The sequence below is a fragment of the Ranitomeya variabilis genome, chromosome 6 (genome assembly GCF_051348905.1).
Source record: "Ranitomeya variabilis isolate aRanVar5 chromosome 6, aRanVar5.hap1, whole genome shotgun sequence".
NCBI lineage: Eukaryota > Metazoa > Chordata > Amphibia > Anura > Dendrobatidae > Ranitomeya > Ranitomeya variabilis.
The window spans coordinates 424,070,285-424,092,305 of record NC_135237.1 but is presented as its reverse complement, the minus strand read 5'-3'; the positions used below and the strand labels follow the sequence as shown (position 1 = coordinate 424,092,305).

General features: G+C 42.7%; 1 protein-coding gene across 4 annotated transcripts in view; it reads right to left on the bottom strand.

Moving 5' to 3' along the window:
• Positions 1 to 117: 117 nt before the first annotated feature.
• Positions 118 to 22,021, bottom strand: part of GREB1L (GREB1 like retinoic acid receptor coactivator) — a 221,346-nt gene continuing 199,442 nt past the window's right edge. Inside the window, exons 19-34 of one of the 4 annotated variants that reach the window (XM_077270332.1) lie at positions 13,170 to 13,303; positions 12,729 to 13,068; positions 11,793 to 11,905; positions 11,449 to 11,693; positions 10,669 to 11,222; positions 10,327 to 10,429; positions 8,653 to 8,811; positions 6,926 to 7,062; positions 5,821 to 5,982; positions 5,486 to 5,693; positions 5,223 to 5,391; positions 3,283 to 3,510; positions 2,195 to 2,336; positions 1,693 to 1,893; positions 1,366 to 1,504; positions 118 to 1,230 (exon numbers count right to left, since the gene is read on the bottom strand). In XM_077270332.1, coding sequence (XP_077126447.1) covers positions 1,067 to 1,230; positions 1,366 to 1,504; positions 1,693 to 1,893; positions 2,195 to 2,336; positions 3,283 to 3,510; positions 5,223 to 5,391; positions 5,486 to 5,693; positions 5,821 to 5,982; positions 6,926 to 7,062; positions 8,653 to 8,811; positions 10,327 to 10,429; positions 10,669 to 11,222; positions 11,449 to 11,693; positions 11,793 to 11,905; positions 12,729 to 13,068; positions 13,170 to 13,303 — 3,198 coding nt within the window. In that variant the 3' untranslated portion in view covers positions 118 to 1,066. Of the gene's footprint in view, positions 1,231 to 1,365; positions 1,894 to 2,194; positions 2,337 to 3,282; positions 3,511 to 4,694; positions 4,876 to 5,204; positions 5,392 to 5,485; positions 5,694 to 5,820; positions 5,983 to 6,925; positions 7,063 to 8,652; positions 8,812 to 10,326; positions 10,430 to 10,668; positions 11,223 to 11,448; positions 11,694 to 11,792; positions 11,906 to 12,728; positions 13,069 to 13,169; positions 13,304 to 22,021 lie in introns of those variants that run through there. The other 3 variants (XM_077270331.1, XM_077270333.1, XM_077270334.1) reach the window with 3 other exon arrangements.

Here is a 22,021-nt window from a genome sequence, read left to right as displayed (position 1 = left end):
AAAATAAAAAAAAAAGGTGCAACAACAAACAATTTAGTGTATGATACAAATTTGCAAACTTTTTTTTCTAATATATTAAATATTTTGTTCTGAATCTGTAAACTTTTTTTTTTTTTTATAGACGTTAATACTAATTTTTGGGACAGTAAGTGGCTAGATGTTTTACAAAAAAGGGAAATGGTAAAAAAAAATGTTAACTCACGGGAGCAAGATTCTGTCTGTGCACAAATAATTTCATGATGAAAGGTGAACTAAAAACAGATTCGATGATAAATAATATGAAAGCTACTCTAAGCAACACATACATTTCAATTGCATCCCTTTGACCAACTTATCTGTAAAAAAAAAAAAAAATCAGAAAAATTGGGGCATTTCGATTTATGTTTTTGATAGCTGCCCATATTTATGGCGCTTGTAGATATCACAGCATGAAATCTGAGGAAATACAAGAACAGGGCACATTGTCTGAAAGCCATGTAAGGATGTCACAGTTATTGCCTACAGAATGGCTATAACTGAATGGCATTCATTTTTTATATGGCCAACTAACGGATAAGGCAAATATTTATACAAGGTTTGCTACATATAATGTTATTTTCTTTTGCGGTTCATATGATAATTGAGCGCAAAATAAGAGACAAATGGTGCTCAAATCATGTGTGCTTCCTAGTTAAGTGGTATTGGTGATGACCTCGCATTAGTTTTGCCTGGTTTGATTAAAAAAACATTGTTCACAATATAAAAATATCAACACTGACATAGGAAGAGATTGTGCTGCTGTCCATCTTTTGGCAAGAATGAACCCCTGAGATAATGTCTGCAAGAGATCCATTGATCCAGCACATTCGAGAAAGTCCACCATATAAGATTAATGAAGAACGTCAAAGCCAGTTGGGGCAACTGCCCTGTAGACTTCATTGGTCCATAAATATCTGGGTGAAGTGAAAAGTCTCCTTTTAAAAAGTCAAAAGTCTTTATATAGAATCCCCAATCCATTTGCACATGTTCCATGTCAATTGTGTCAAGGCTTTATCTTGGCAAGTTCCAAAAGGATTTCCCTCCAAGCTCATATGTGGCGCCCAGTAAGGAAATAGAGTGGTTTATCATCAATACTATTCGCAGTTTGAAATTCATCCCGTAGTCTGAATTGCCATTCATCTTCAAGCTCCAACCTCCCAATTGTTTGCCTGAGGGAGCTCCTGTCCTGACAGATCACGCAAAGAGTGGCACCTTTAAAAGTAATGAAGAAATAGTTACAATTACTTTACAGGGATTTCCTCCATTGGCAAAATAATGAATGTTTAGGGCATTGAACAAGAACCCATTCCTAAAAGTGGCCATGCTTAAAGATTGACAATCACTTACCCTTCAGAAACTTGAACTTCTTAAGCATTGCTGAACACACAAAAGAGTCACACAAATACAGGAGGAGACCACTGAACTCTACTCCTTCAGTGTTGACATTCATAGAGTGTGGTCTAGAGCTCACATAACACAGAAATACCTGCAAAGAGAGGCAGGCCATTACTACACACCCAGGGTGCCTGGAAAGCAAAGACCTTCTACACAGTGGTGTCTAAGAGGATCAATATATTACAATACAAGACAGAACTCCAAATCTAAAACAAATTCTCAAATACAGATTGGGTATGGAAACAAATTGTGCACCATTTTGGTCACTACTGTTTTCACCTCTGGTCCTAGATTTAAGTAGCAGTCTATGGCCAGTAGTGGGTTCTTTGGATTATTAACAGCCTTTGGGAACAGCTTGCAAGAACTGTGCTGAAGGAACTTCTCAAGGAGGAATTGAGCCGGTGCAGCCAAGAGAGTCTGCTCGCTGTCTGGTGCACACACAAACTGCATAGGAGAAATGGGAGCAGTGCTTTCTGTGACCTAGACACAACAGAAGTGCCACCTATTAATATTAATCATTTGATTTATACAGGGATACTAATGCCTAGATAAAACAAAATAAGGCAAAAGAAAAAATAAATCACATTATTAGGATCGCAATGTAATACAGCAGAGAGGACTTCTCAGCAGTGATGATGCTGGGACATAACAGAACAGCAGTCTATGGTCATCCAGCATAAAGCAGAATTACCAACAGACATGGTTACTGACCACATGAGAAGCACCAGTATTTTAAACAATCAAGTGATCTATTACAAAAGTTATTCAACCCCGTTCATACCATAACCTTTGGCTTAACGATGAAGTCCTTGTGCCCTCCTACGTGAATGTGCTTTTTCATGAGGCTGAAGTTGTTAAAGCGGCAGATCAGCAGCCCCCCACTATTGGCTCGAAGGTTAAAGTCTATATCCTCACAAAAGTATCTGAAATAAATAGATTAAAAAAATTACCCCATTCACATTAGATGGTCATCGGCAGAACAATTCTTCAGCCAACAGCCATATTGGCAGTTTCTCCCATACACAGCCAAGCTCTCCCGATTTCTATGAGAAAACTGCTGACAAACCTTAAATAAACAGTAGAACAAAGCGACTAGCAGTACAAAATCGGACATGCCCAAACGGCATCTCCCCCAGCCTCTCTTTCGGCTAGCAGTCTGTGTATGGAGGCTACAGCCAAACCAGTAGATATCGGCAGGAGGGGCCAACATTATTCTAAGGAGTACAGGGGTCTTCATTCACTTGTGTGTCCAACTGTGACCATAGTCACTAGTAAGCACATGTACTTGAAAAAATGATGTAAAGGAACCAAATCTGTGTGGAAAGCGAAATACAGAAGGATATTTAAAAGGGGTTGTTCAGTATTAGAAAAAATACCCCCTAAAAACAAACATGCCTACTTTCTTCTAGAAACAGATCTACACTCGTCGCTGGGTCTTGATTGGTATTGCAGCTTTGCACCAATGAGTGAATGAGGTTAAGCTGCAGTACACCACACCGCTTTGGATGGGTGTAATAGTTTTGGAAGAAAGTCCAAAAAGTACTGGATTTTAAGAAGTAATTCTGGGAGCTGAACCAATGTTCAATCGAACAAGGTTTAAAAAATGCTATAAACAGTATAGCTGGAAAAAAAAAAAAAATCAATCAACAGTTCCATGAACGTTTCTGTTGCACGGTGTCCTGGACATTGGTGTGGAAGAAAGCCGCGTGTTTTTCCAATCTGATCCTGCACAATCGCAAAATGGGAACAGTGATGTATTGGAAAATTTATTCAGAGAATTGTAGATATTTTCTAATGTAAAAGTAACAGTGAAAACAGTATAAGACCACCCCTTGGATTGGCAGCAAATGAGAACGTTATGCTACTCACCTGTTGAGGTCATACTGCACATTCTGGGTAAGGTCTACGTTGAGCAGTATGAAGTCATGAATGTGGCACCTGGAGAATGGACGTTTAGGGAAGGTCGAATTTAAATTGCTGTTCCATTTCTGAATCCCAAGCATTGCATAGCTGGTTATTTTTGGTGTAGCTTCAAGGTGTTGTATAACATATCTCAGGGACACATTCCTTGTACAATAATTAGTCTCTATTGATTGGCTGCAAACAATTTACATATGAGCATAGATTAAATCATCATAGAAACTGTGTATAATCTGACAATATCTGCAACATATGCAATAGGGAACCACCTCCTTACAAATGGTATTCTAGTTACAAGTTTTTGCCTATCAAGAGAATCCATAGGATAAACAGGATAGGATAAAACAGTCGAACCGTTGGGACTCCCAACCATCCAGAGTCATGCCTGAAGGGAGGTCGATCAGGCACCTCCTCTCCATTCATTAACAATGGCAGTGTCAGCGATAGACGAGTGTGCCTCCCAGTGGTCACAATATACAACCCCCAACCTACTGTCTCATTCCCCATAATCCTGTAGAATGTAAGCCCGCAAGGGCAGGGTCCTCGCCCCTCTGTTTACGTCTGTCATTGTTCGTTTGCTTACTGTAAGTGATATCTGTAATTTGTATGTAACCCCTTCTCATGTACAGCACCATGTAATTAGTGGTGCTATATAAATAAATAATAATAAATACTCATGATCAATAAGTTAACCCTTACCTAGTAGATATAATTGCACCATCACAAAAGCAATAAAAACACATTAAAAAAGAACAATTGAAGTAGTATTCATATTTTAATTAAACAATTTTTTTAACCTTATTAAATGTGAAAAAGGATGTCAAAGTTTTGCAATTGAACATTTTATATTATTTTTTTAAATTTATTGGATTTATAAAAAGAAGTAGTAATACAAATCACAAGGCAATAACCATGCCGAGAAAGAATAACAATCACTGTGGGAAAGGAAATATAGACACAAATACCTAATTACTCGAATCCTGAAAGCAATGCAAGGTCGTGACACAAAATGTAAATTAACAGGATGAGAAATTACATAACCAAGTCGCACATACCGAGTGGCATAATCCAGTCAGAGAAATAGTCAAAGAAGAAGGAAAAGTACAGAAAAGCAAAAGCAGCACGAAGAAAAGAGGGGAAGGGAGGCGATGGGAAAGGGTGTCCAAAGGTAGGCCCAAAAAATTGTGGGCTCTGTATTCCCTGATGAGGGCTCAGGAGTCGGCAGGAATTTAAATCTTCTACTAATAAAACAAAGTTTTATAAAAACGGTCATAGCAATGATTAATCATAGAAGTGAGTTACTCCATAATCTCATTCATTTTAGAGACCCAGAGGGAGATTGTCGGAGCAGTATCTTTCTTTCCAGAACAGAGGGATGCACGCTCCTGCAGTCGCGATTAAGCGTCTTAATACGGAGTGGCTGTAAATTTTTTAAAGGGATGTCACAGTGATTGAGACAGATGAGAGCCAGGTCCAGGTCAGAAATTAGATCTGTGATTTTACTTATCACTAGCTGCACTTTTTCCCCAAAAGAAGAGAAGCCTGCAAAACCAAAAAAAATATGTAACAGATCGCCTTCCACCTCCCCACATCTCCAACACATGGGGCTGGCTTCTGGGAAGATAAGAGTGTAGGCAACTTGGGCCCCTATACCACAGAGACAGCAATTTATAGCCAGCCTCATGAAAACGAGAGCGGATGGATGATTTATGCATTCGGGTTTGAACATTTTGTATTGAATACTGTATAGTCATTGATGGTACAAACAATTTAAATCAATAAATGGTCCTAATGTAGTATATTATACAAGGCAAAAAACATTAGCAGAATAAGTGGTCTCTTATAGTACTATTGTTTCTAGTTTTACTCACACACATATAGCTGCTAACCTTGACTGCTCTGGTAATTTACTATGGACGTTCCATAAAACACACGAGTCGTCCATTACTACAACGAGTGGCCACAGACACTGACGGTTCACCCCCTCTTCTTCCATACGATTTCTTTCCAACTCCAGGTTGTGATAAGACAATTCTTTAATAAGGAATCTGGAAGCTCCTACATTTTCAGAGAATTTAATATTGAAAAAAAAAATAAAAATAACCTATGAGAAGTAAAAATCAAACACAACCAGATGAATCACTGCTCTTACCAGCTCCAGCATTGTTAAATGTGCTAGGAAGCACAAGCATGATGTGGTTGGACCAGTACTTTCTGTATAGCGGCATTTCATATTCTTTTACTACCATAATATGTAGGTGATTGATGCCTTCCATGGCATGGTAAAGGTTTAATAGTCCATGCTCATGACGTCCACTAGATGGGGTGAAAATTGGACTCTTAATCACGTTTGGGTTTAGCTAGAAAGAAAAAGAAAGGTCTTTTTGGGTGTGGCTTGCTTACGTACACACACACACATACATACAAACAGCTGTATTTGCAGCCAGGGCTCCATCATACAACTCGTTTCCAAAGTGCAAGACTTACTGCATCAGACACAAGCGGGAGCCTCATGCTCTCCAGGCGTTTGCCCTCATCGCTGAAGATAAAATGATGCGCTTTAGATTTCGGAATAATGAAGTGAAGCCGAACCTCCTCTCCTAGCATTGAAGATGAGAAAGTGAAGGCATGTATGGTAGACTCAGTTGTCTGTAAAGGAAGAAAATGCAGGGTATTCTCATATATAATCTGAGGAGAACAAACTAACTATTTGTGCAAGACCCCCACTTAATCCAGAACGAAAAAACTGCTGCAGAGGAAAATGGTTTGATAAAAATCAGCTTTTTCAGCATTGGTTTTCATATCAAAAGGGAGATGTTTGTGTGCTCAAGAGCCATAAAGGGCTTGATGCCTCAGTTTACTGCAATGCATTTCAATTGATTGTTCAAACATTCCATGGATTTTTATGCATTTTTTTTTACCACATGGCATTTGGTGCTTTCAGAATTTGTAATTCAATGCAAAAAATTTTTCTAAAAAAGGTACTGTTTATAGTGTGTGTCAAAATTCCCTATTGACGGACTGGCAACACTGCTGCAGCAATTTTTTTTTCTTTTTTTTCAGTAAAAGAGTGCTTTTGCTATTCTAAAAGCTCTACGTTATTTTTTTCTTTTTAATTTCAGTGCTCGAGTGGTATCACCAATTCATGTTCCCTGCCCCTAGGAATATAATTATCAGCTGTTCCCAGTGCCACTTTGGTCCCGATCCGCCATCTTGTGATTGGAACTGCTGACTGACTGGAAGTCACAGCCAACTGTCAAACGCTCTCACTAACTCCAGGGCTTGCCCAGCAGAAACACGGCAACCATTCGACAGGTCACAAGCTGCAGACAATGACCAGAGCAGCACCTATAACAGGCTATGTCGGATGGCAAGTCGAATACTAGGTGCAGGGAACTTTTGGTACATTAGTGATACCAGTCTAGCCCAGTCTTTCTAGGACTAGAAATAAGTGCGATTGTGATGTGCAACACAAGAGGCATAGATTCACATGGACGTGAAGGTTTCCTGTGTTTGTGCTTCTGCAGGTCATGATCTTGGGTCACAACACAGTGTGTCCAGCAAATATCACCTCGCCAGAGTTCCCCTTTACCTGGCAGTTGGCGCCGACATCCATATACTGGTGACATTGCTCACAGTGGTGGAAAGTGTTGAATGATGCATATTTTGTCAGCATCATAGGAACGGTTTCACGCTTCCAGAGATCATCAGCATGCAATCTTGAAGATTCTGAACAAGAGAACAAATGTATTAATTTATCTAACAAATGGCGATTTTAGTTTCCAGATTTATCCATGTTAAAAGAGATGCTACACCCAAATGACCTTTTATTCTGATAATGTACACTTTTACCCTGTACTTCTCTGCCTACAGATGTACTGGTAAATGGGAGGAAAAATATATACTGTCTATTTTGACATTTTCAAGTACATTTACACAGCCCTAGGTCATAAATTAAAAATGTTTTTTCTTTCCAGTTTTTTCCTATGTCGATTGTTTCTTATTAACTTAAATTTATAAATCAGACAGATAAATCCACAATTTCTTCCTTCGTTGACCGTAAGAGCCAAGACAAGTCATTTGGCCTTTTCTTCCTTCTTGAGATGAATGGGAACATTGGAAAAAATGTATACTAGCCCTGGTATAAGGCGGAGCTAATATTTGAGACCCCTCCTATGCAATGGTGAGATCCCCGCCTATTGACTGTATAAGCATTCTTACACATGACCATTCTAGAGAGGCTCTCTAATGGAAGACTGCTCTGACTTTACACATAGACATATTGTCACCATGACCCAATGTACACCAGAGCACGGTGTAAACAGGTGACATCACATGGGAAAAAAAATAAAAGCTGTTCAAATACCAATAAGTCAAACAATGTACAGAACAGTACGTTTGCACAAATGAGGAACTAAAAGAAATTATGTCCTGCAATTTGGGAAAGCACGCCAGTTTGCTAATGCCCTTTGTTCAACCTGCAAAAGCTGATCCATTTCCAGGCAGAGCAGGATATATTCTGCACAAGAGCAAGCAGCCCATGTCACCATGCTCTGCATTTACACGACTTGCTGAACACAGTCACCATAAACCGAGCTGTGAATTATGGAACAGCTAAAAATAGACCTGGGTTTCTAAAGGAAAGATGGAAAACAAATTCTACAATACTGAGCTGATCCGTCCTTACACGGTCTACACGAGCCCTCTTAATGATAAATAAATTTATACGCCTGCCAATTAAAGGACTTAAGAGATCATTTTGTTTCAGTTGATTGAGAGATATTATATAATTATATATATATCTTGGGCAAAAATAAAAAAATAAAAATTCCTGCAACCGTATTGGATCATCCCACTTGATCCTGTGTGAGTGTTGACATGTTCAATACTTTTCACCTGTTGTCTCGTATACATACACACAATTTTCTTACTGACATGCAATTCTCATCGTATGTTGGTAACCACCCATCCAATCCACACAGGCAAAGAAATCAAACTATGTCCATAAATTATGTGTAATAATGAGAAATGACACAGGGAGAAAGTATTGAACACATGGAAAAAAAGGTGCAAAAAGCCATGACACCAACTGATATCCATCAGTAATAAGAAAGCAATCCTGACATTTAGTGAAAATTATTATCAGCTGGTTCAAGCGATGGCCTGAATGAGTAAGGAAGAAATATTTTAAGACAAGTACAGGATTTTGCCATATTACCTCCCATTTTTTTAGATTTTAACTGAAGACTGTACATAATTATTAAGAGTGCCGTTTTTTTTCTTGAAGCTTTGTGAACATGTATTCCCTACTTCATGCACCTTGTTTAATTAAGAAATTCCCCTCTGTGTGAAGCGGACTGATGTTCCGGTATTTTGGATCGTGCACAGTGATGTCAAAAGCCATTTTACTGAAGACTTCAATATCTGGCCAAAGTTCCTTTTCTGTTCCGGGGTCTTGGTTCTGCCCCTTTTCCACATCTACAGAAGGAAACAAATTAAAAATGTTTTCTTTTACAGTGATATTTTTATTTTTCGGCATTATGGCTTCTGTTTCAAGCCTGATGGACCCTAGTGACCTACATTGCATGAAGTGCCATTTCTCACAACAAAAACTACAATCTGCAACAGCTATATGAACAATCTTAAATATGCTTTTCTATCACAAAAGATCGAGACCAAAAAAAGTTTCTTGTAGACTCACAGTTCACATTTCCATTATCCATTTAACCCAGAAGACACAATGCTATATCAGAAACCGACAATGCCCAGGAATATTCTTTTGCATAAGGAAAGCTAGTGTCACCAGACAGGACCCCACTGACTTATGGTCTATTGGGAAACCCCCATGGAGTTCGTCATTTAGATTAAATTGTCATTAAAGAATATAAAAGTCTGCAGTGAATTTTCTCAAGTGTCCAATGCAGATATGTACAGCTATAGTTTGGTCCTCATCATTGTTAATCAGCTTGTACAAACAGGCCAATAACAGAGATGAACAGTGTGCTACATAGTCGTTTAGTGCTCGTTAACGGGGGAAGGGGGTGGGTGTTTCTCTGGGACTTTTATATTGATTCAACAATACCCCACTGCAAGGACTATGTAATTGACAGATGTGCTGCTCTACAACTGATCACATCAATCCACCGCCGGCACTGGGAACTGCTGGTTGGCACGAGTGCCGGGTTTCGTACCCCCACTGATCAGATATTGATGACCAGTCCTAAGAATAGACCATAAATATAAAAGTCCTGGACAGCCCCTGTAAGGAACATTGTCGAGGCAACATTGGCACATCTAAATGCACCATTATATTTTAAGACAGACATGAAATATATCTAGATGTTGGGTGAGTTTACTGCTGTGGTTCAGAAGGTGAGTAATGCAATTGTGTATTACAATAGGGCTTATTATTGGCTATATTACAACCATGACACCCTACCTGCAGTTCTACTTAACAGAACAGATGGCTATAGCATAATAAGGTATCCAAGTTGCTTTCTGTAGGACAGCAGGGAGAGAGTGTTTCCATATGTTTAGCTTTTAGTATGATTTGTCGTCAGCACTAAAGATGGTGCATTTACTATAAAAATCCATGTCAGAATAGCTTAATACTACTTTATGAACCATTAACTGATTCTCTGCCCACTTAGCATGATTAACAGCTCAGTGTCTCTCCCCCCATCTCACACTGCTCAGTACAAGCCACAGATGTCAGTCAGGCAGGGTGGGTGGGAGTAGACTGAATACACTGACTTATCGGCCATTTCAGTCTATTTCTCCTATTAATATCAGGTTTACTCAGCCAATCTGATGTTGATTTTTCACCAGAACCATCAGGTCAAAGATCTATTTGATAATGTGTACAGTTTATATTGTAAATTTGTGTGACAAATCTGCTTATAAGTCCAATTCTATTTTCAAAGTCTAAAAAGTAAAAGGATTTGAAACAGTCACTCCTAAATTAAGAATCCATTTTCTGATTTCTAGCCCTACCTGCATTTATTTCTGCTTCATCGTAGACATCTACTTCCTGAAGTCGAATCAACATGCGATAGAGGATCCTAAGGAATTGCAAGTAGGCACCCGTCTTCCCAACCTTTAAAAAAATATAAATAAATAAAAATGTCACGACAAAGTTTATCTTCAGGAACGCTACAATCCACTCTACAAACCTGTTTGGCACCAGTATTTAGCAGAACAGTTAAAAAGGGCTTCATATACATGTTAATACTCCCTGGAGAGGTTGGAAGTTACAGACGGGTGGCAATTTTAAAATCCCCAAACAGCGTTAAAAATTGGATATGCGCAAACAAACAATAGTGTGTGAGCAATAACCTGTGGGGGTCCTGTCAGGAGTAGACGGCGTGGATAAATAGTTCTTGTTCCTGTGGGCTCGCTCGAGTTCACAAAATCAGCATGATGCTGCCTGGCTGCTGTCCACGTTCTGTAGTAAAGCGACTGTTCTTCACTACTCAAGTCTTTAGATATTATAGGCCTTAATGATCTTGACCAGCTCACATCAGTATGGGGTAAAAGAGAAATTGTAGTGGGAGTTTGTCCATTCTTATGGCAAGCCAAGAGCTGATAAGTAGCGCGTGACAGAACTACGATACGGGGTAAGGCCAAGTTAAACGTCCTTTTCTTGTTCTCACATTGGTGACCCCATTGATAAGCTTGTGATGACGAGGAGGACAGTTTGGATGTTGTGCTGCTGGCCATTTGTGCCCCAAGAGAATCACATTCTGGTTTACAATCATTGGCTGTAGAATTGGGGTATGTGCCCTCATCTACTGAGCTGTTTGCCACAGTGTGGAAGTCAAGGTTTGCTGGCTGCTTCTGCGTTTTATCAGCTGCACTGGAAGAACTAACTCCATTTTCTGCAATTGAACCTAAAGCAAATAAAAGGCATTAAGCTCAAAAGGGTTAAAAATACTCTGATAAAGTGTTCTAAATGCTAGACAAAGTATTTTCTAAAAATATTTCTACCATAAGCTACTGTACAACTTTATTTTTGTGGTGGTAAAATGACCTAGTTACTAAACATTTAATGAAAAATGTAATATAAATAGACTCTACCCACAAATGCAAATCAGTACCGAAAAACAAAATCCTAACCTGAAGTTCCAGTGACTTCACTTCCAGTACTCTGAGGTCTGTCTAGATCTATAAACAGCTCATCGGAGTCATTCTCAGTGGAGATAGCCTTATCAATGTCTTTATCACTTAAATCCAGAACAGTTGTGGGCTCTCGGATGACTTCTTTGGAAACATAGCAACAGGCCAGGCCAATTTCCTGTTCAAGTGCCGTTCGGGATAAAAAGCTGGAGTCAATCAGCCGGAGATCACAGTATTTCAGAGATCTGAAGCACAGAATTAATAGCACATTTACCACAAAGTAGAAAAAAAATAATAATTTCCATCACGTACATTAGAACTATAAATAAAAGTAATTCACCTACCTTGGGAAAGTTTCTCCAAGGGGATCCTTGCCAGTGAGAAATAAAATACAAGGTAAGCCTTCAAGATCCTTAAATGTTTTAGGGACCCACTCTTCATAACATCCCCTCCATACCTACAACAAAGCATTGATAGAGTTAAAAAAAAAATAAAAAAAAATCAAACCATAAAATATAAAATCACTGGCTTGATTTTGGTGGTTGTCCACCTTTTGGAGCTATTTTTAGTTTTGTTAAAAAGCCTGCAATTGGGGCTGAAAAAAAAAATAATTTTGTAACTGGATTTTATTAAAAATGTTGAACCACTTGCTTTCTATAGCCTGTTGGATTGGCTATGGCTAACTGCAAAATGAGATAAAATGGAGAATCAGTCAGTGAGCCAGCTATAGCGGTCTGGCAGGAAGTTAGTAACTTCTGCCTTTGAGCGCCTCCACATTTAGCACCACAGACCACCTCAAAGTTGAATGTGAAGGGAAACAAAGGCCTGTAAAATAAAGTTGCTAATGTAACCCAAATTATTAAACAAAGTTTCAGATCCAAATACATGAATTTATGTATAAAAAAAAGCTCCAGTGACCAAATGTGAAAGTTGCATGATTTTTTAAATACACATTATAACATGTGAATAAAAAAATAAATAAATAAATAAAAACTTAAAACAAAAACTTGATTTAAACAATATGTTTCATGCAATTTTCACACACCACTCATCCTCCTCCCTCTGCCCCCAGATGTTTGGGTTTTTTTTTAGCTAAAAGTCACCATTTGTTTAAAATGTTTTAATGTGTGTCAAAATAGAACAGTGCAGAGTCAGGCAAAATTAGCTAAAGTTGCACCAAATTTGTCATTTATGCAGGATCACCAAGTCTACCGGCGACTTAAAGTTAGTCAATATCCAACTACATTAATATGGAGATATTCCTTAAAAAATTCCCTCACCTTTAGCCTGGTAATAAAGTGCTTTGCAACACAGAGTTCGGAAGAAGGATTTCCAAGCAGCACTTCAAAACGATACTGCAGCCCTAGCTTGTCTCTCACTTCCTGCAATCTTTCCTTGGCCAAGATTGCCAGCTGTAGTGAAGGAACTCGAATGAGGAGCATGTGACCGTGCCCACTCTTGTCCTTTCCGGGGAAGCTGAGGAGGTCATCCACGATGCTCAGTGTCTCCGGAGTAGTGTGATCTCTCAGTGAAGCCATGGTAGTTAGAGCCATAAGAGCTTCACAATACTGCTGAATGAGGAGGTAGCACCGTATCACCATGCTGTGCAACTTTGGGTGCCTACAACAAAAGATTAGGATTTTTTGATTGGCTGTCTCAGGAATGGAGGTAATAAAACAAAATGGTTTTAACTGTGTGTCTTTATCAAGTAATTGCATCACCTTTCCAGTAATGTGTTCACCATCTTCTCAAATGTTTCGTCACATCTAAGAAGCGGACTTGTTATGCCCCACTGTAGAGATTTACTATACTCATTGATGCCAAAGTAAAGCTTATCTTGATTCGCTTCTTCCTCCTAAAAGACAGAACGAAGATAAAATAAGAGTTTCATGAATAATTTAAAAAAAAAAAAATCCTGTAAAGCTGAAGTCACACTAAACGACTTACCAACGACCACGACCAGCGATACGACCTGGCCGTGATCGTTGGTAAGTCGTTGTGTGGTCGCTGGGGAGCTGTCACACAGACAGCTCTCTCCAGCGACCAACAATCAGGGGAACGACTTTGGCATCGTTGAAACTGTCTTCAACGATGCCGAAGTCCCCCTGCAGCACCCGGGTAACCAGGGTAAACATCGGGTTACTAAGTGCAGGGCCGCGCTTAGTAACCAGATATTTACTTACCATTGTAAAAGCAAAAAAAACAAACAAAAAAAAAAAAAAACACTACATACTCACATTCTGAGGTCTGTCACGTCCCCTGCCGGCGTCCACAGGGTTAAAACTGCTTTCGGCAAGAGCGCTGCTAATGCACGCGCTGCTGCCGAGAGCTTCCCTGCACTGAATGTGTCAGCGCCGGCAGTAACAGCGGTGACGTCACCGCTGTGCTCTGCTTTACGGCCGGCGCTGACACAGTCAGTGCAGGGAAGCTCTCGGCAGCAGCGCATGCATTAGCAGCGCTCCTGCCGAAAGCAGTTTTAACCCTGTGGACGCTGGGGGACGTGACAGACATCATAATGTAAGTATGTACTGTTTTTTTTCTTTTTTTTAACTTTTACAATGGTAACCAGGGTAAATATCGGGTTACTAAGCGCGGCCCTGCGCTTAGTAACCCGATATTTACCCTGGTTACAAGTGAACACATCGCTGGAGCGGCGTCACACACGCCGATCCAGCGATGACAATGGGTGATCAGCGACCAAAAAATGGTCCTGATCATTCCCCAACGACCTCCCAGCAGGGGCCTGATCGTTGGTCGCTGTCACACAACGAGATCGTTAGCGGGATCGTTGCTACGTCACCAAAAGCGTGACGTTGCAACGATATCGTTAATGATATCGTTATGTGTGACTCAGCCTTAAGACTCAGTCTCCTTCCCCTTCTGGCAGCTGTCAATATTGTAGCTCTTACTTTAGCTACATTGCCATGTGTCAGCAGATGCTCTGGTCCTTGCCACCAGGGCAGAGAGCAATTTCTATCATCTACTGTGGGTAAAGTTACTGGGCATGTGTTACCACCAGCTGAAGCTGAATAGTTAAAATCAAAATCAGTAGTACTACAAAAAAAGTCAGGGCAGCCCAGGTCTAATGGCAGAAGCGTTAAAACACCATCCTGTGTATGTTAAAGGTTTGTTCAAAAATCATAAACCATAGTCTTACCATACGTAAAGGTAACATTCTGACTGCTGAAGGTTACACTGCTGGGACCAGAAACTATCCAGAGAACGAGGCTCTGGAACACCATTAGAGGTGCAAATGCTAGACCTCCACTCCATTATCTGTCTATGGAACTGCCAGAAATACCGCAGTGTTCTATGGAAGTCTCATAGGTAATGAAAGGAGCATAGGTCAAAAATATGCACAGATGATCCAGCTAAGATGATATTCTGCAGAGCCTAGTTCCTGAGTTCCAAAGTACCATTCATGATTACTGGGGGTCCCAGCATTTGTACCTCCAACACTACATTATCCCCCTTCCGGGTAATAACACTTCTCATACATGTAGTCCCGTTTGTGGACAGCATGGTATAAACAAGTTCAGTAAAATGTTTTATAAAGTATTGTGCAAAACTTGTGCAAGTGAGAAAGAAAACACTAAAAAGTAAGAATTGTCACTTTGCATTTCATTCATTAAAAAAATGCTAAGTGACTGAGCAGAAGAGAAATTAAATCTGATCACCCTTTGCATTCAAAACAGCATCAATTCTTACACAACGTCAGGGATTTTATAGGATTATAGTCATGTATATGAGTAACAAAAATATACCAAGCCGGTGATAATGGTCATCGTTATCATAGGCTAGTTGATATACAGTCATTAACAGAAACTGCTGTGCTTAAGGCTTTATACTGGAGAGGGAGCAGCCAAATTCTGCTACAAAATGTGAAAAAGGGAAGACCCTTTCAAGTCAAAGATACATAGTAACATAGTTAGCAAGGCCAATATAGGGATTTTTGTGTACTTACCGTAAAATCCTTTTCTCCGAGCCATTCATTGGGGGACACAGACCATGGGTGTATGCTGCTGCCACCAGGAGGCTGACACTAAGTATTACAAAGAAAGTTAGCTCCTCCCCTGCAGTATACACCCCTCTGCTGGCTCCCAGCTAACCAGTTCGGTGCAAAAGCAGTAGGAGATCAATAACATATAAGCGTATAGCATGTCACATTATATATGAGAGTATAACATATCAAATGATAAAAACAAATACAACTAATAATAGGGAGGGAGCTGCGTCCCCCAATGAATGGCTCGGAGAAAAGGATTTTACGGTAAGTACACAAAAATCCCTATTTCTCCTTCGCCTCATTGGGGGACACAGACCATGGGACGTCCCAAAGCAGTCCCTGGGTGGGGACAACATCAGATCAGGCCGTGTAACCGCTACTTACAAGTGCGCCAAGGCGGCCTGCAAAGTCCGCCTGCCCAGACTCACATCTGAGGAAGTGTGTGAATTATAGTGCTTCAAGAATGCATGCGGACCTGAGACAGGGAGATAGGCTGACATCTAGCACGGAAGGACTCCTGGATGGTGAAAAGAATCCACCAGGCTAACGTGGCCGATGAACCCGGCTAAACCCTTCCTGTGACCATCGGGAAGCCTACTTACCATCGAGAAGCCCAAGCAAAGTGTCCAACCTTTGGAAGGACGCCGTCCTCGATACGTACCCACTTGGAGCACTCACTTCTTCCAGATTATGGAGAACCCATTCCGTTGTGTGGACTGGAGCCGAAAGATGAGAGGACGATGCCCCTGCAACAGTGGGAATACAAAACCACCTTGGCAACGAGGGAATGGGATGGCTTGAGGGCAACGATGCATAGATGGTAATAAGGAAAGAAGACTGAAAGGAACAGAGTGGGAAGCTCTGAAGACTCATCAGGATGACAAGAACGCATAGAAGAAAGGGGAGTGACGTTCCCTTATCGTAAAGTCTTTCTGGATCGAAAAAGGAGTGTACTGTAAGATCCCCAGGACCATTAAGGTCCCCCAGATCTAACGGTACGCGGTAGGGAAGAACTACAGGTGGAGACTCCCTGCGAGAAGGTCCATATTTCCAATTTTGACGAAATAAGACGGAGAAATACTAGTACCGCAAGCGAGAAAACCTGACATGGTCAGTGCGGGTCTCCCAGGATCACTGGGGGCCTTTTCCGCTTCCAAAAAGGTCTCAGACGTAGTGGAAGAGGAGTTATGGAAATTGGTACCGTGGAAGAAACGGAGTATGCACTGCGATGGACTTGGATCTTGCAGCCAACCCATGAACTGGAGTACATAGGCGTTCAGCTTGGACGCCATCCGACCTACATCTGGAGTACTCCAGTGAAGGCAGATGTGAAGGAAGACTTCCGAGTGAAGTTCCCACTCACTTGAGGAGAAAACCCTGACGGCTGAATATGTCAGCCGCCCAGTGTTCTACTCCAGGGACATGTACTGTTGAGATCACCGAATGATAGATCTCGGCCCATCAGAGAGTGCGAGGTACCTCGGCCATGGCGCTTGACTGTGGGTACCTGCGAGATGATTGACGTATGGCACAGCCGTGGCATTATCCAAATTGAAGACGGATGGTTGACCCGCCTAAGGGCAGTGGACCTGCTGTGGGATTGGCCGTACTGTTCAGATCCCCAGAGAAATGATCGGGAGAAGAAGACGGGCATTGGTATCCCTAATAACCATTGGACCAGAAGAAGGCTCTGGATGAGGAAGGAGCTTAGAAACTACCTTTTGAAAGCCTGATTGACTTGCTGAAAACGAGCGGAGCAAAAGAAAACTACTTCCGTTTTCATCTTATTGCTCGGAACCCTCCTAGCTAATTGAATGAACCGAGGGAATGAGTGATCAAGTGCACAAGCTCCGTGTTGAAGGGCCACGACCCTGACTCGAGAGAGAGAATTACCATCCTTCTTGTGCAGGATCATCGTCAAAGAGGATCTGCTGGGCTGGGAATGAGGAAAAAACTTGTCTAAGTTTAGCTGCTAGCCCAAGAGAGAGGGTATTGCAAGTGATATAGACGACTTAGCGTAGTCCTTGTAGAGCGGCTAGAGAGTCGACCGAGTAGGGCAGGACGACCATGTTTCTAAGGTGCAAGAAGCGCATGACAACCGTCATGACCCTTGCGACCACTCTGGTGTGGTAGCCAGGCAGAAGGGCCAGGTCGTGAAAATACTGTTCGCGAATGGAAAGGCGAAGAGATTATAGTAGAGAGGAGAAATAGGTATGTGAGGGAAGAATCCCGGATGACGATGGATGCCAGAAAACAAGCACGGTTCTCTGTTGAAGTAGTGGCTGAGCGGAGGAACTCCATCCGAAAAAAAGAGAGGGCCCTGTCAAAGGTTGTTAGAAGTTTGGGGTCCAGAAATGGAGATACTTTTCATTCCCTCCATTTTGGAACCAAGATCCCTTAGATCTAGACTGTCCTGGCCAATGCTTCCACTGCTGGTTGAGCTTGAAGAAGAGATACGATCCCTTGCTAGTCTCCCGCTCAGAAGATTTGATTGGCCAGCTATACTGTGGAACGAAGTAGATAAGGTCTGGGACCCGGAGACTTTCATTCTCTCCCTTTGGTCAAGCAACCCATGTGGCGGCTAAGGAAGGGTAGAGCGCTAAACCCGAAACCACAGGACGGAACTAACTAGACCTGCTATCCGACCGTCTGTGGAATCTTAATTGATGATACACCGGCCAGGATACTGGTAGGAATACCGCAAGAAATTCTGCCCGGCGAGTCTGTCAAGTGACAGAATGCGGGACTGTAACCAGCAGGTCTCTGCCATCGTGCAGAGAAGAAAATAAGGAAAAAAAAATATAAAAAATAAAAAAACCTCGATCCACCATCTCTTAACAGGGAAGTGGAGAGGAATCGTCCAGTTTCTTGCATCTGATACAAAGGGGGGAAAAAACCTCCTTGTTGGGACGCCACAAATGTGTGCCTCAGTACATCCCCAGAATTGAGGTTTCCGAGTGGACAGGGCAGGTTGTGGCGATAGACCTGGATGCAGAAGAAGATACATGGAGGCGACACTCCGTGTGCTCGTCTGTTGAAGGTGTGGGGGGAAATCGGAGCCCTTAAAGGGACCCGTCGCCCATAAAATTCCGACCAGGTATGGTATCCTACTTAGAGGTCTTCCAGTGCATCACCGTCAAATGTTGATGGAGATTTTCTAGAACCTGTACGTTTTTCTAGAATACTTGCGGCCCCTGCTAGCCGACGGCTCCCATTGTAGGAGAGGGAGCATGTGAGTGCTCCAGAGCTCAGTTAGGGTGACCAGCTTAGGATAGATGATGTGCCCTTAAGACCAGTAAATACTGGTCATGCGCTTTTAAGGCTAGGGGTTACTGGCCATGAGCCTTTAAGACCAGGGAATACTGGTCTTGTGCCTTTTGTAAGATGAAATACTGTTCATGTGCCTTTAAAAGCAGGGCATGCTGAAATCCAGGAGATAATGGTCATGTGCCCTTAAAACCAGGGTATGCTGGTCATTTGCGTTTAAGACCAGGGCGTACTGGTCCTGAGCCTTTAAGTCCAGGGCATAATGGTCACGTGCCTTAAAAACCTGGGCATACTGGTCATGTGCCTTTAAAAGCCAGGGCGTACTGGACATGAGCCTTTAAGACCAGGGCATACTGGTCATGTGCCTTGAAAACCAGGACGTACTAGTTATGTGCCTTTAAGACCGGGGCATACTGGTTATTGCGTTTAAGACCAGGGGATACTGGTCACGTGCCCTTAAGACCAGGGCATACTGGTCATGGCCTTGAAAAACCAGGACGTACTAGTCATGTGCCTTTAAGACCGGGGCATACTGATTATAGCGTTTAAGACCAGGGCATACTGGTCATGTGCTTTTAAGACCAGGGTATACTGGACACGTGTCTTTAAGACCAGGGAATACTGGTCACGAATCTATAAGACCAGGGCATGCTGGTCACGTGCCTTTAAGACCAGGAATACTGGTCATGAGAGGAATGTAGGAACAAGTGCCTTAAAGACCAGCAAAGCTGGTAATGTGCCTTTAAGAACAAAAAAAGCTGGTCATGCTCCTTTAAGACCAGGGATGCTGGTCATGTGTCTTTAAGACGAGGGCACACTTGCCATGTGCCTTTAAGACCAGTGCCTACTGGCCCTGTGCCTTTAAGACCAGGGCATACTGGCCTGATTAAGTACTAAGGAAAAAGAGACCGGCTTCTGGCAGAGCAGAGAATGCTGGGGATGTGACCCTTTTAAAACTAGGGGACCCTTAAGACCAGGGAATGCTGGTCCTGGGTTTAATAAAAAGGCATGGAAAGCTGGGGATGCACCTATGGGCCCAGCGACTACCGAGGCAGAGTAGCAAATACCAGGGAATGAGTCACCAGGGAATGAGTCACCAGGGAATGAGTCACCAGGGAATGAGTCATGAGAGCTTCGTTGCTGGGAACTCACAGCTCTCCGTTTGCAAGCCTGCATACTATGTACTATACATTCTGTAGTGTGCAGGAGCACCAGAAAATTGCAGCCTTAAGTATATAAAAAAACAGGGAAAGCTAGTCCCTTAATGCTGCCGGGGGGGGGAACCTTACTCAGGTTCTGAGTCCCCCGACTGGAATAGCGCTGACTTCAGCGCTGAAAAACCGCCAGGCCGCAGCCCCCTCCAGAAGAAATAGTGACCGCAATGGAGGAGGAGGAAGATGGCCGCCGAGATCTCGTCTGGAACGAGAAGCGCCTGAATAGGGGGGCGGAGCCGCTAGAAGGGAGCAAGCGGTGGGCGGGGCCTCCCGGGCTGCGGCCTAAACAGGGCCGAAGCCGGGGACTAAAGTTATGGCTTCGGCCGGCGCGCACCCGCAGACTGAGGGGAAAAGTGCCGCGAAGCTCTGTGGGGACCCAGTCGCTATGGAGCCCTCCTCTGACCGTCGGAACACCCAAATCTCACGGAGCACTTACCCCAATATGGAGGGGGACCATGGCAAATGCTGCAGGTAGGAGCTGTGCCCGGGTAGATAGGTCGATGCAGGGTTGGGGAGCCTCCATCCACCATCCCTGCAGAAGAGGGGTGGAGAGGAACCGTCTGCCTCCTTCCATCATCCGCTTTTTCAGTGGTGATGCAGTGGGGGCTGCTCGGACGCCACGCTGGAAGGTGCCTCTGTACAGCCGAGGGTAAAACCTGGTGGACAGGGCTGAATGTCCGGCAATAGGCCTGGCTGCAGAAGAGGATACTGAAGGTAAAACTCCAGTGCTCGTCTGATAAGGGAGGGGGGAGATCGGTGCCCTTGAAGGGGCCCGTCGCCCCTAGAATCAGCTCAGGCAGTGGCTTCCCACGTCGCAGGAGAGGATACGGAGAGGTAAAACTCCCGTGCTCGCCTGTTGATGGTTCGAGGAGATCGGAACATGAAAGAATCCGTCGCCCCATTCGACCGTAGTAAAAAGTAAAAAACGGAAAAAGAGTTCTTTGGGTCTGAATAGCAGACCCGTCCGTGTGCCTCCTACGGACACTAAGCAAGAACTGGTTAGCTGGGAGCCAGCAGAGGGGTGTATACTGCAGGGGAGGAGCTAACTTTCTTTGTAATACTTAGTGTCAGCCTCCTGGTGGCAGCAGCATACACCCATGGTCTGTGTCCCCCAATGAGGCGAAGGAGAAAAAGACATTTGTCCATCCAGTTCAGCCTATATTCCATCAGAATAAATCCCCAGATCTACGTCCTTCTAAAGAACCTAATAACTAAGATACAATATTATAATAGAACAACACGGCACTCGTAGTAGTGTATAGAGAAGGTGCTCAAGCAGGGTATCCAGCCCAACAAATACAAAAACATTTGGCACTCTAGATGAATAATTATCATATGCAAAAGGTTTATTGATGTGCATCCATAAAGGCAAGTCGAACGTTTTCGGTCCACATCCGGACCTTCATCAGAACAAATATAAGAGATATGGTGCAGAGAGAAACGTTAATCCTGTCTCTATAAATTCCAATATTGGTAGGGTAGCCTGGATGCAGCAAGAAGTCCTGTCCACGGAGGCACACGTGTGATGCGACCGGAGTCGCTGGGTCGCCGGACTTGTTACGCTCCAGGAAGACATCCAGGCCTCTCTTGAACCCCTCGACTGAGTTATCCATCACCACCTCCTCAGGCAAGGAATTCCAGATTCTCACTGCTTTAATTGTAAAGAATCCTCTTCTATGTTGGTGGAAAAACCTTCTCTCCTCCAGACACAGAGAATGCCCCCTTGTTACTGTCTCCTTCCTTGGTATAAACAGATCCTCAGAGATATTTGTATTGTCCCTTTATATACTTATACATGGTTATTAGATCGCCTCAGTCTTTTTTCTAGAGTAAATAATTTTGCTAATCTCTCTGGGTGTTGTAGTTACCCCATCCCCTTTATTAATTTTGTTGCGTTCCTTTGTACTCCCTCTAGTTCCATTATATCCTTCCTGAGCACCGGTGCCCAAAACTGTACACAATACTCCATGTGCAGTCTAACCAGGGATTTGTACAGAGGCAGTATAATGCTCTCATCATGTGTATCCAGACCTTTTTAATGCACCCCATGTTCCTGTTTGCCTTGGCAGTCGCTGCCTGACACTGG